The sequence below is a fragment of the Calonectris borealis genome, chromosome 18 (assembly GCF_964195595.1).
Source record: "Calonectris borealis chromosome 18, bCalBor7.hap1.2, whole genome shotgun sequence".
Classification (NCBI taxonomy): domain Eukaryota; kingdom Metazoa; phylum Chordata; class Aves; order Procellariiformes; family Procellariidae; genus Calonectris; species Calonectris borealis.
The window spans coordinates 11,436,830-11,450,163 of NC_134329.1; the positions used below are offsets into that span (position 1 = coordinate 11,436,830).

Sequence of the window (13,334 nt, forward strand, 5' to 3'; positions counted from 1 at the left end):
TGTCTGCTTACTGGTGGACTTTGCTATGCAATTTATCTTTTAGGTAGGGAATAAACTTTATGAAATCATTTAATTTATAACATAGCAATGGATTTTATATATGCTGTCATTCTGATACACTGACTCACATCCCCCTAGTATAATGCTATTTCCTTTTATTTCTTTAGACCTTCCCAACTCATTTGTGAAGGAAATCCACGATTTTGTGCTAGAGCAATTCAACAGCAGTCAATCAGAACTTCAGAAAATCCTTCATGATGTGGATCGACTGCACAATGAACTGAGTCCTTTAAAACTGCGTTGTCAGGCTAATGCTGCCTGTGTGGATCTCATGGTGTGGGCTGTGAAAGATGAGCAAGGTAAAAAATGCTCTTCAGTCTCTGGAATGGCTGCCTCTTTTTTTTAAGTTAAGTATAAAATATATATATTTAAGTTAAGTATAAAGTTTATAAGTATAAATGCTCACAGAAATAGAAAATAAATTTCAGTGGAATACTTTTTGCTATTAGAATACAAGAGTAAAACTTCCATCAAAAAGTTGTCAGAGTAGTTGGCTAGGTAGTTAGACATCTCTTCATAGAAATGGAAACAGAAACATCCTATTGGCTTATCTACAGGAGATGGTATAATTGCTGCATTACATGCAGCTGCTTATTATCTGGTTTATTTTATGTTTTTCATTATTGCTCTTAGTGTCTTAAATGTTTCTCAGTCATTCTTTTTAAAGAAAATGTTTTTTCTCCATTGCTAACAGGACTGGGAAGCTCTTTCTCACTTTTTCTCAGTTTTTTTTCTTGTTGTATAATTCTTGCACATCTTCTGAATATGCGAAGGATTTTTTCCTTTAGAGCTTGCAATACTTAATTTCTGTCAAATGTGAAGTACGCTCAAAATCAACCTTTAAGTACTGTCATTCTTTCAATCACAGTGTTTGACAGCGCTGTTTGGTGAAGATACTAAGTTTCCAAAACTGTTTTCCCAGAAGCAGCACTAAATCTCTTTGATGAATTGTAGTATGAGGAGAGTGAAGCTGATACATTTTCTGCGTTGTTTTAAAAATTCCAGTAGTATTGCCTTGTGTGTGGCCTAATAACAAATCTGATAAACAAATTTTTCTATTGGATTTTTTGTTTAAGGTGCAGAAAACCTCTGCATCAAGTTATCAGAGAAGCTGCAGTCGAAAACCTCAAGCAAAGTCATCATTGCTCACTTGCCACTGCTAATTTGCTGTTTGCAGGTCCGTCTTTGCAGTATTTGACATTACTATATCAGTGAATGAGAGTTTGGGGAGTCTTACAGGTTGCTAGAATGACACTTTTTATCTGCTGTTTGTATTACTTTCCATCAATGTGTTCTGTGTTTGGATTTTAGAGGTTGGTGTGGAAGCTAGAACTGCAGCAGAGTAATGCTCTCAAAATTTTCTTAGCTCAACTACTTCTTGAAGAATAATATTAATGAGGTTTTTTTAACCAGTATTTCTTTTCTGAAATATTTAGCTTCTTAGTCCATTACATAAACAATTAAAATACTGATCACTGAGTTTTAAGACTAAGAGTTGGTTATTCTAATTTTTATGTCTTCCTATTGGGCACTTTTCATAGTCTTACAAATGTGGTGTTTTCTACCACATAGTAAATAGTAAATTATCACAATTCTCTAAATGTTGGAACTTGTCCAGTAACTTTATTTTCAGAGAGTGCAGTTCAATTCATGTAACTCTTGTGAAATCACCCAGGAAGAGAGCAGCAAGGCTTGACTGGCATGACACACTCTAGGATAACCTGAAAGAATTAGAGGCTTGAAATGTCTAAATCTTCTGCTAAAAGTTGAATCCCTCAGAACTATGTATGCTTTGTTTTGGTTTGGGGTTTTTTGTATTGAGCTGAAGTTGCAAGCTTACAGTTGAAATAAAAATTGTGCTGTTATATTCTAAAGCTATGTTCCTTTTTTTTTTTTCTTTCTTTTTTAGGGTCTAGGTCGTTTGTGTGAGAGGTTTCCTGTTGTGGTTCATTCTGTCAATCCATCCTTGAGAGACTTTCTTGTGATACCTTCCCCAGTGCTTGTGAAACTTTACAAGTATCACAGCCAGTATCATACAGGTAAAGGAAAAAAGGCCATGTTCCAAAGGATATGCTAGTCATTGTTTTCCAACTTACGTGGCTTTTTGATGCTTTTGGATATTTTGTGGTGATATAGCTGTAGGGGGAAATGGAGACGCATTTGGGATTTTTTTTTTTTTTTTTGGAGGTGGAGAGGAGGAATGCAAATCAAATTCTGGTAGAAGTGTATCTAAGGGCAAGCAGCATATATAGAACTACATTTTATCCTAGCAGCCATATTGCTGTGTCTCTTCTGCTGAAACCAAGATAGTCTTATCTGAAGCACTTTTGTCCTGAGTGAGATCATCCACTGTAGTGTGATACTGCAGTATTGAAGGTGGTATTATATGTGTCAACCTCCTGCACTCAATTCAGAGCAGTTTGCTTAGGGCTTTGTCCACATGGGCCTTCAAAACCCTCCAAGGACAGCGATTCTACAACCTGAGGCAGTGCGTAATTATCCTCATAGTGGGGGGAGGGGGAAAAATCACATATACTGTTGGAACCTCCCTTATTTCAAGTTGTCTGTTGTGTCTCGTTCTCCCACGAAGCCTACTTCTGTCGTGTTGGTAACCTACTTTACATTTGGAAGGCAGCCGTTAGGTCTGTCCAAAGCCGCCTCTTCCGGGCTGAACAAGGCCATGTTCCTCAGACTCTCCATACAGGTCCTGTTCTCCAGCCCCATGACCATCTTGATGGCGTTTGGCATGTTTTTTGTTGTTGTTTTGAAATTGTCATATCAAGTTATGATTTCCAAGAAGAAAATGCTCAATTTAAATCACTAATGAAAAATGCTAAAGCAGAACAGGTAAAAAGAGAACGGAAGGTGACTAAATTTAGGAATAATTATTTAGGCATAGTTAAATACAGTAATATCTTGCGTAGCTAGTGACAACATATGTACTTCCAAAGTTCTTCAGCTCAACTCTCTGACCTGTAAAGTAAGCTGTTTTGCACTTACTTACCAGATACTGCTCTTGCCTGTGTGCTCTCATCTCGGGGAAAAAAGGTATTTCAAATGGTGTTGATTTCCATACTCTGTGTTCTTAGTAGGTGGTAATGACATCAAGATCAGTGTAACCAACGAGCATTCAGAGTCCACTCTAAACGTAATGCCTGGCAAGAAAAGTCAACCATCCATGTATGAGCAGCTGCGTGACATTGCCATAGACAACATCTGCAGGTAAGAGGGAGACGTGCACCATGTTGGAACATGTGTTCTATTTCCCTAGCAGAAAAGTATTGCGATGTTCAGAAGGTGCTGCGCTGTGCTGCTATAAAGGCTTTTTGCCTTTTTTAATCATGACTTCATTTTCCTTCAGACATCTGTTGATTCTGTTTATGTCCTAATTGTAAAATATTAATTCAATCTCATCGATTTGCTTCCCACATATGTAATTCATGCTAGTCACCATTTTGATACTCAGTGGGGTTTTTGTTTTCTGCTTAGATTATCATCTTGAGCGAGCCTCCTGTAACAGAAGGATTGTTAGGCACTCAAATGTGGGCAGTGTAATGATTATTCCTCCCTTCTAGACAACTACAGAGACCTGGAGGAAAGACGAATAGTTAGTGACTAGAGACAAGGGATTAAAGTTTCTAAGGCAGTGGATTCTGAACTTACCTTATTGCATATCCCCATCTTTATTGTTGCTGGAGAAAGCAGCAGTAGAAACTCCGCTCATTTTTTAAAATACATCTGCAGTGTTCCTAGGCAATCAACTTCAGTATAAACTTTTTTCCCTTATACCTGGTGTGCATTTCAGTAGTAAAAAGTGAAATGTTTAATGAATGCTTTTTTTTTTTTTTCCTCTGGTTGTTCTAACAAGTTGTCTGTTCATTGTTATTCCAGATGCTTGAAAGCTGGCTTGACTATAGATTCAGTGATTGTTGAGGCCTTTCTTGCCAGTTTATCTAACCGTCTGTACATCTCTCAAGAGAGTGATAAGTAAGTCATCAAACCAATTCTTCCTTCACTCAGTGAACCTGAAGCTTATTCTAAGATATAAATACAGGCAGCATTGTTTTAGAATTAATTGTTTCTGAGATAGTGAGCTTCTATGTGGGGTCAGGATCTTCCCATGCAGATCTTTGCAGAGCTGAGCCCTTGTTTTCATACTGAGAGGTATGGATTCATTTTTATCTGGTTGAATCAGCAAATCTTTGGTGAGTATTAGACAATTTTGAGTCCTAGATTGAGTGATACTCTCTCTGCAATATCCTTCAAGCTTCAGCTATCTTTTATGGCTTGACACAGCTTGTCATTTGTGGCATTTGACTTGCTTCACTTTCAAGAGAGTCGCCAACCATGAAACCTCCAGGGGGAGGTCCTATAGTAGCTGGTCCGACTGTCATGTCATAATGTTTTGCAGATGACTTTTACCTCTTTTCACTGTTGTTTCTAGAACGGTTTGTTCATGGGTTTCTTGGACAGTGTGTTTGGGGGGGATTTTTTTTTCTTTTTTTTTTTAATTTTGAAAACCAACTTGTGCAAGTATATCTCCAATGTTAATCTTGGGAGTAGATGGCTATGTGGCAATATTAAAGCTGTTAGTGATGTTTAAATTTACTATATGAGCTATTTCTTACATGAAATGTAACCATGCTTGGAGGTCTTGATAACTGTTGAACAGTTACATGTATGGTTTTGGGTTTTTTTGTTTGTTTTTATAACAGGGAAGCTCATTTGATTCCTGACCACACAATTCGTGCTCTAGGGCACATTGCAGTGGCACTGAGGGACACCCCAAAAATGATGGAACCCATCCTACAGATCTTACAGCAGAAATTTTGCCAGCCACCTTCTCATCTTGATGTACTCATCATTGATCAGCTGGGCTGCTTGGTCATCACTGGAAATGTAAGGAACGAACGGGCCGAGAGAGTCCCAGTTCATGATCCCTTTCCTTTAGTTAAAAGGAAATGTATTTTAGAAACTGCATTTGCAGAAGTTTTTTAAGGTTTTTCTTTTCTTCACCACAGGTATGGGCTTGTACAATCCTCATGTCTCTGACATCAGAAAACAAAAGCTAATTAATAATGTGTAAAATGCTGTTCCTGTAAAGAAGATTAGTCCCCATAGGAAATAATAAAATTTTTAAAAATAAACCCCAATGTTTAAAAAACTCCGTGTTTTCAAAAGTTACAACTTAATAATTTTTGTAAAATTTGAGCAATTAAAAACACTAATGAAAGCACTTCCAGTGTGTGCTTTGTGGAAGCTGCAGCTGTTGCTCAGGCTATGACTAGATACCTATCTGAAGAACTTCATAATACTTAGTGTATTTTACACGGTTGTTCTTTAGAGAGATTGTATTCTCTACTTAGTGATTTGTTTGTGTTTTTTTACAGCAATATATTTACCAGGAGGTGTGGAATCTGTTTCAGCAAATCAGTGTTAAAGCAAGCTCAGTTGTTTATTCAGCCACAAAAGATTATAAGGATCACGGATACAGGTAATACAGTTGTGTCCGTTAAATGTATGCATACGATATTGAATACCCTTTATGCTACACCAGGGATTTTCACTTTTTCCCAGTATAAGTTTTAGAACGAGGTTATAAATAGTCCTGGTTTTTTTTCTTTAATGTTCAAAAGTAATATATTAGATTAAAAATAGTAGCACTTCGTACTGTAGGGATTCCTAAAAATGTTTTTCACTACAGGTAGTACTGATTCCCCCCCTCTGCCCCCCTCCTCTCCCCATAAGGAGTTAATGTTAGTAAATGGTAATTGACATTGATGACTTAACGTTATTTGAACTAGAGTAATTAATCTCTTAGCCTAGAAAAGCTAATGAAGTTCCATTGGGTTTTTGTGTGTGTGTGTGTGGTTTGGGTTTTTTTAAATGTGGCCCCAGTACTTGTTAGGGTTTAAATGCAAACCATTAACAATTTAATTCTTAGTATGTAAGAATGCATTTTAGTCCCTGTTATAATTAAAGATTATCACTGACTTCGTTGATAGTTGGGGTAGGCTGGAAATCTTTTAATGTAGTATGTGAGTAACTGAGAGGACTATTCCTGTCAATATGTTTTAACGTACTGTCTGACCCAATGCTATCTCAGCTTTAACAACTGATACTAGTTCTGATTCTGCTCAAGAGCTTTCCCAAGCCAGAAGCACAGCCCTTTGCTGCTTCTTGTCTGTAGCCATATCTGCTAAAGGAAAGAAATTTCCTTTTGACCATGATAGCATCAGAAATTAAATGTCCTCCAGAGGCAAAGTTTACAAATAGTTTTTCACTTAAATATTGATTGCATTTCAATTATCAGTGAAGTGATGTGCCACTATTCATAAAAACAAAAAATAACACCCCCCAAAAAAACTCGGAGTGAAAAAATGTCAGCAGCCTTATTACAAGAGTTACTATCAGCATTATGAAGAAAGCACTGAACATGTAAAACTTTGAGGAATTGCTTGTTCATAACTGTTCTTTCTTCACAGACACTGTTCCTTAGCAGTCATTAATGCCCTAGCTAACATCGCTGCTAACATTCAAGGAGAACACCTTGTGGATGAACTACTGATGAACTTGCTAGAACTGTTTGTTCAGCTTGGGCTAGAAGGAAAGAGAGCTAGTGAGAGAGCAAGTGAGAAAGGACCGGCGCTGAAGGTACGATATTCACTGTTTGTTAATTGTATGCAGCTGTGCATTTATGTGGATGGCACTACTAAATATAGTCTTCTGTCTGTTTTTTGAACCAAACTCACACCCTTAACACACACAGAAAAAAATCACACTTCCTTAAGCCTAAGAATGTTCTGATCGTGGAATATGGGTGCAGATCTAGAATGCCTTTCAAACACCTCATGAATCTGTGTATAGTATCTGAGATGAAGCAGTAGTATACCTATTGTTCAGCTGAGCCTGATTTTGTGTGAGGCTGAGTAAACTGTCTGGAGTGTTGAGCTGTTAGAGGCAGAGCTGCAAAGAGAAATACAGAACGCTGACTATTGAACTCCTCTTACTAATTCTTAAAGTGTCTTTAGATGTGATAGAATTCTAATTCTAATTTAGTAGTATCATAGGGTCATAGGAAAACTCAGGTTGGAGGGGACCTCAGGAGGTTATATAGTCCAACCTCCAGCTTGAAATAGTCAGCTTATGTTATCCTGATTAATCCTGAGTTGCTGTTATGAGTGGGTGCCTCTTGATTTTTCCAAGATCCAAGCTGATGCAGGCCTATCTGTCTAGGCTTATAACGGGAACAGTGCAGTGAAGTGAAAATTACAGATTTAATAAAAATCTGCTGATTTTTAGGGGTGCTTTATTTAGAGAGCAAGTTTATTCAAAAAGCATGTCTAAGAAAGAGGAGACTTGCCTCTTAGAGTAATTTTTATGGTAGGAATACTTTGCAGAAGAGTAAATTTGTGTGGTTTTGCTTTAAAATAGAATTCTTTTTAAGTGCAATTTTCAATTGTGATTTGTAAAGTTTAATACATATTGGCCTTTAAAAGTCTATGAGAAGGTCTGGAAGAGGAACGTCTTTAAATGCTGACTAAGTTTCTGCAGGAGCGGTTTATTTGCAGTTATTTTATTCACTCAGAATTCTCTGCTTTTTTTCTTGTGTGGTGACTTTTTCACCTCGCTTCTTACCAGCTTTTCTTCCCATTTCAGTAAAGTATCCAGAGTACTCTATGTGCCTATTCTGTTGAAGAAGCAAACAAAAATTTCAGCCTTTCCCACACTACCTTCCTCTCATCTTTGCTCTAAAATATACTCATAAACAGGCTGTTAACCTTGACTTTTGCTCTTGAGATACATATTATCATTTGAAAAGCAAAATGTGGCTGCTTCCTACTCATCAAAAATCAGAGCCTTTTTCCAGTTATGTTCCTCCCTAGCGTTCAGATGCTGTAACCTCTTGGCATTCATGCACTTCCTTAGGATAACTTGTAAAAACTCACGGTGTTTGATAGGGATTCTATAAACAAAAAATACACTTGTATGTCTTAATAATTCAAATGTGTTCATACTGGAAAGTTAAGCTTTTCTTGGAGATGTGATTTGAGAGCTGTTCCTTGCTTTTTATGGCAGATAGGTAACACTTCCTTTTGAAATAGGCACATTTTCCTATTACTAAGAGGAACAACGTGGTTTTTTCTTTTTAACCTCTTCTTTCCCGCTCCTGTGCATGCTACATTTTAATAGTACTAAGTTCTTTCTTTCCTTTTATGGGATGGGTGAACTCTCTTGATGAATCCCTCTGAAATGAATCTGTTTGCTTTGAAGATAGACTGCATTTAATCAGGGATGCCAACTCTTCTCTTAAAAGGGAACTAGGACATGTCTAGAATCTGCTTTTCATGAAGTCTATAGTGGAAAATTTCTCTCCACAGGTTTCATAGATTCTTTTAACCACGGATAAGTGAGCTGAAATGGTGAAAAACAGGTTGTAAACATTGCTCTAAGATGACACTTCTAAATTAGGTTCCACCCTCCTCCTTTCAGGGATTTTTTTCCACTGTTTCAGTTTTGGAATCACTATGGGAGACAAACTGCTGCACTGACTTAAAGCTGCCTGCAAACAGAAAAATATGTGATTGATTTAACATGGATTTGAGCTAGGAGGCAGTGTTTCTTTATTATGAAGATACTGATAGCAGTTTTCACTAGAACACTCTTTACTCAATGTAGAGTAAAACTTATGAAAGGTATTCTGAAGACTGGGTTGCTTCATTTTCAAGAAGAGATAAAGTAGGTGGAACACTGACTACTGTACTCCCAAACAAAAGCAATTTTTTTCTTTGATAGTTTGCCTGTGTCCTCTGCTTCTCAGCATGCCTTTTCATGGACTTAAGTTTGCTCGCTGACCATGAAAATGCTTCAGTGGCTAATTTGTTCTGTTTTAAACCAGATTTTTCAACCATGCAAAAGTGGCTTCTGTGAGAGGAAGAAAAATAACTTTTTTTTTTTTTGCTATTGTTTATAGTTAACACGAATGTCCCCTGAATATGCCCAGGGATGGAATTCCTTGCAACTTCTTCATCCTCCGTGCCATATATGATCATAAAGAGGCTAATACTCCATTTTTGTAACAAAAATGATGGTAGAAAAGTGGGTTTTCTACAGTTTTATCTGTTGGTGTCATGTGCTGGGTTCTGGCTATCTCAGCTTGCATCTCTGCTCTGACTCTGCAGCAGTTTGTCATGTGCAGTGGACTGGCCTGATGCTAGCAAAAAAAAAAAAAAAGCGACTTTTTGCAGTTGTTCCTACCCCTTAGAATGACTTGAGGGCTGTTCTTTTATTCCCTTCAAAAATATTTAAGGGTCCATCTTTTGTTTTGCTTTATCTTGGACATTGTGGTAAAGATAACTAAAATGTGTTTTAATTGAGTTGTATCATTATTGTTTCATCTGAGGACTATTTGGCTTTGTTTCTCTCTCTCTCTCTCTCTCTCCTTTTCTTCCTTCTTTTTTTTTTTTAATTCCTTCCTTTTGGTTTATTCCACTTCATGCAAAGCTGTACCCTGTTAGCATGTCTGCCTTGCCTCCTCCCTGTGGGACCAGTGGTCTCTGTACCTGGTCTCTCTCTTGTAAGGAGGAAGCTGGACAGTTCTCTCCCTCCCAAATCCAATGTGGAGGGATATGGGAGGTAGGGGAAGACGTTAGAGAGGAGATGTCTCTGAGCATGGTATCTGTGCTATCACTGTTTCCATTATCAAAGGTGAGAGACAACATGCTGTATGCAGTGAATGTTTTCAGTTCTTAAACACTCTATTTGGCCAAGAGCAAACACACTTGTTGTATAGAGTGCAATTAAAAAAGCCCTAATAAGTCAAAGGAAATATGTATTTTCCTTATTCTTCTTGTTTTTCAATGGAAAAGGCTGCTCCCCCTGCTTAAATAAATTCTTGAAAACGGTGTCTTCTTACAGACTTGTTATTTTTGGCTTCATTTTGGTAATAAAATGAGACTTTTAGTAAACATTTGACACTTGTCTGTGGCCACCCATTTAATGTGAGCATTTTTCTTGCAGTTGTTGGATGTCAGAGTAGATGTGGTATCAATCAATATTTCCCCCCCTTTAGCTCAAGGCATAATATCCGACTTCCAAATACAGAAGACCCTGTGCTGGAAGGGGAGAAAAAAAAATCCCATCAATAGTCTGTGAGAGCCACCTGAAAAGCTGTGTTGAAAGACTCCAGGGTGTGCCCAGTCCTGTGGATTTCTGGGGTGCTCTCTTGGCCACCTCATGCACATCTATTTGCAAGATACAGAGTTGTAATTGGCAATATATGTTTTCATTTGCGTAGACAGTAGGAATGTTTGATGTTTGAAATATGCCTTGTAGCAGGTATTTTAGAAATGCTTTTGTAGATGTTTTGATAATTTCCTTTTTCTTTTCCAGGCCTCCAGTAGCGCAGGGAATCTGGGTGTGCTTATTCCTGTTATTGCTGTGGTGAGTATCGAATGGTTGAGTTGTTGCAAACAAAATAATTTTTCTCACATATGTCAAATATCACTGCTATTTCATGGTCAAATGGTTTGATTAACAACTAGTGCAGAAGTAAGCATCCAAGAGAAATATAATAGTATTGTAAAATAATATTTCTTGCTCTAAGAGGGGGGGAAACTTTTGTTTAATAATGACATATCTCTTAAAATAATGAATCTTTTGTGATTCAGGGTTAGATTGTTGCTAGTCATGAATTCAAGAGATTCATGAGCTAAATAATACCACAGGGGATATTTCTTTGAATAGTGTTTGGCGTGCGCTATAATAAACAGCACGTATCTGTGGCCTGAGGAGAAAAGTGAAAAAACAAAAGCTAATAGAAACAGAGTTAAAAATAAATCTTAGTTTGGCAGCACAGTGAATTCTGCTTCTTAAAAGGAAAACAAAAAAATCATTGAGAAAGAAGGGAGGAAGGGGAGGAAGTGTCCTGTGTCTTCTGAAATTAGAATTGGCTGTCATGCTGAAAGCATTTTAGGAAATGTGCAAGGACACTGATGTCCATTCCAGAGTCATTTATTTTGTATATCTGTTTTTGGTCTTGGATGACAATTTTTTCTGGGGGAAAAACCTTTTTTTTAACAAAGTATAACTACTGATTCAGCCAAAAATTGGTGTGCAGCCGTTCTAGATCTCCAACAGAAAATTTGATACATCCAAGTTGTAGGAGTAGTTGCCTAACTGCTGTGCTTTTACAAAAACCATCATGTCTAAAAGACCTATAGACAAACTTAAACTTACTGGAGGACAAAAAGCATCCTGTCACTTTCTCCCCTCCTGAAGTTGAATTCTTCTGTGGAACTTTTCCTGCACAGCTATTGGGACAAAAAGGGAAAATGTATTACATACTTGCAGTAGGCATGCCTACTTGTAACTTGCTCATACTGCACACCCATTAACAAGCAGAAAAAAATCATTAATTTCATACTCTGCCCTCACAAACCTCTTTACTGAAGCTTTTCAAAGAGAAGAGCCTAAAATTAGCACCGGTTAAAGATCAAAGAACTGCTCCTTTCCTTCCCCTGTCTCTTCCACCAGTTTCCAACATAAGCTCTTCCTGAATTCACCAGCGGTCACAAGGGACAGATCCTAGCTTTACAGAAATGTGTTTATAAATGTCTTGGATGGCTGTTATTTAATAGCTGCTCAGTTTTTGCATGAACTAGCTAGTGTTGTGTTGTGAGATGTGTTCTAGTGGGTAGTATTTTTCATGTCAGTAATGCCAGAACTGGTTTGAGTGAAAGCAGGATCATTCCTTGCATATTGAGAAAAGATTAGTGCTTAGAGGCTTAATGTAAAAGTTATGGAAGTACTTTTCTGTTTCAGATTTTTATTGATGATATATTTGTCCTGAATAGCTAGTGATAACTGCATTTTTCTTAACCAATGTGACCTTTAAATGGAGTCAGATAGTGCCAGAATCTGAAGCAAGAGTTAATGGTTACAATATGATTGTTGAAGCAAATATTTGACTTTCTTGCACAATGTATGAAGATCATGAGTTTTGAGCAGTAGCTGATTTGCTTTTCTGCTTGACCTCTTTCCCTTGAATAATTCCGGTTACTTAGGTCTCAAAAACCCCATGTTTCAGATGCTCCAGCTCATTTAATCATTGATAAACTAATTAAATCTAGGGCATGAATCTTTTGAATATGCTTTTCTTTTTTAATATAGATAAAACAATAAAATGAGTATATGAATGTTAATGATTTCTGTTGTGACCCTTCAATACTGAAAATTGTGCCCCACATGGTGGGCTTATGTGACAGGAATAGAGAGAAACATCTGAGCTTCCTATTCGATATCAGCTCTTCATCATCCTTCATAATCAAATACTGATATTTCACTGGCTGTCATGTTAAAAAGCTTTGTGTGTGTAGCAAATAACAGTAGCAGATGCAAAATTGCACATGGTAGTATATAAAAGCAAAATTAAATCAATAAGTTAAACTTAATATTGGAAAACACCTTTTTAAGAGAATTCCTAATCCTTAAAATAACTGTCGGTTTATAGCTTAATTTGCGTATTTTTGCTAACATAAGGCAAATTTATAATATGAATATATTTAGATGGATACAATATTTGATACTGCAAATAATAATAAAAATACGCTCACAGAATTGTGAGGCACTTTTTTTTAAAAGGTATGATGCAAAGGAAGGTATGCAAAGGTATGTTCATTGGCTTTAATAACTTGAATGTAAGGTACAACTCTGTTCCTTCTACCGGGTGGTTAGTAATATGCTACAGATATTTTAAAATTCTCTTTTTCAAATGTGAAACAGGCTTTGTACAACATTCATGTTGTTACCAGAATGGTTCAGAAAGTTTACAGTCTTAGTTTAAGACTTTAAAGGTTTTGTCCATTGAATCAAGTATGGACAGTGTATTTGAATTCTTAACAAATGTGATTGCTATAAATCACTCTTTTTGTAGACAGGATTAGGTGATACTGAGCCGGTGAAAAGAGCATTTTGCTAGCTGCTTTCACTATAAAAGGTAGTCTGAGGGTCTTTACATAGTTTAGCTGCTTGGCCTAATTCTGATACTGCTTGTGCTGATGAAGATCAGAGAACTGTATTGAAATGATACAAGATAGGTTGGGGAAAAGTAGTGGATCCTTTAGTATTTCATTCCTCCAAGACATTTTTATCTCCTCTTATTTGGTACACTGGTCCTTAGGGTTCATTGTGTGTATTAGTCTGCTGGATGTTAAATGTTGCAAGCAAAAGAAGGAGTGTAGACACCTGCTCTTCTTCAAGTTAGATTATGTAAA

At 37.0% G+C, this 13,334-nt stretch overlaps 1 protein-coding gene across 3 annotated transcripts in view; it reads left to right on the forward strand.

Moving 5' to 3' along the window:
- PI4KA (phosphatidylinositol 4-kinase alpha) overlaps positions 1–13,334 on the forward strand; it is a 64,679-nt gene that overhangs the window by 11,210 nt on the left and 40,135 nt on the right. For 2 of the 3 annotated variants that reach the window (XR_012676486.1, XM_075167956.1), the window contains exons 11-19: positions 168–359; positions 1,137–1,237; positions 1,970–2,099; positions 3,150–3,282; positions 3,952–4,047; positions 4,776–4,959; positions 5,451–5,554; positions 6,546–6,714; positions 10,453–10,503. Coding sequence is in view for 2 of the 3 variants with exons in the window: in XM_075167956.1 (XP_075024057.1) it covers positions 168–359; positions 1,137–1,237; positions 1,970–2,099; positions 3,150–3,282; positions 3,952–4,047; positions 4,776–4,959; positions 5,451–5,554; positions 6,546–6,714; positions 10,453–10,503 (1,160 nt within the window). In the remaining variant the exon portion in view is untranslated. The remainder of the gene's footprint in view (positions 1–167; positions 360–1,136; positions 1,238–1,969; positions 2,100–3,149; positions 3,283–3,951; positions 4,048–4,775; positions 4,960–5,450; positions 5,555–6,545; positions 6,715–10,452; positions 10,504–13,334) is intronic. The other variant, XM_075167957.1, reaches the window with a different exon arrangement.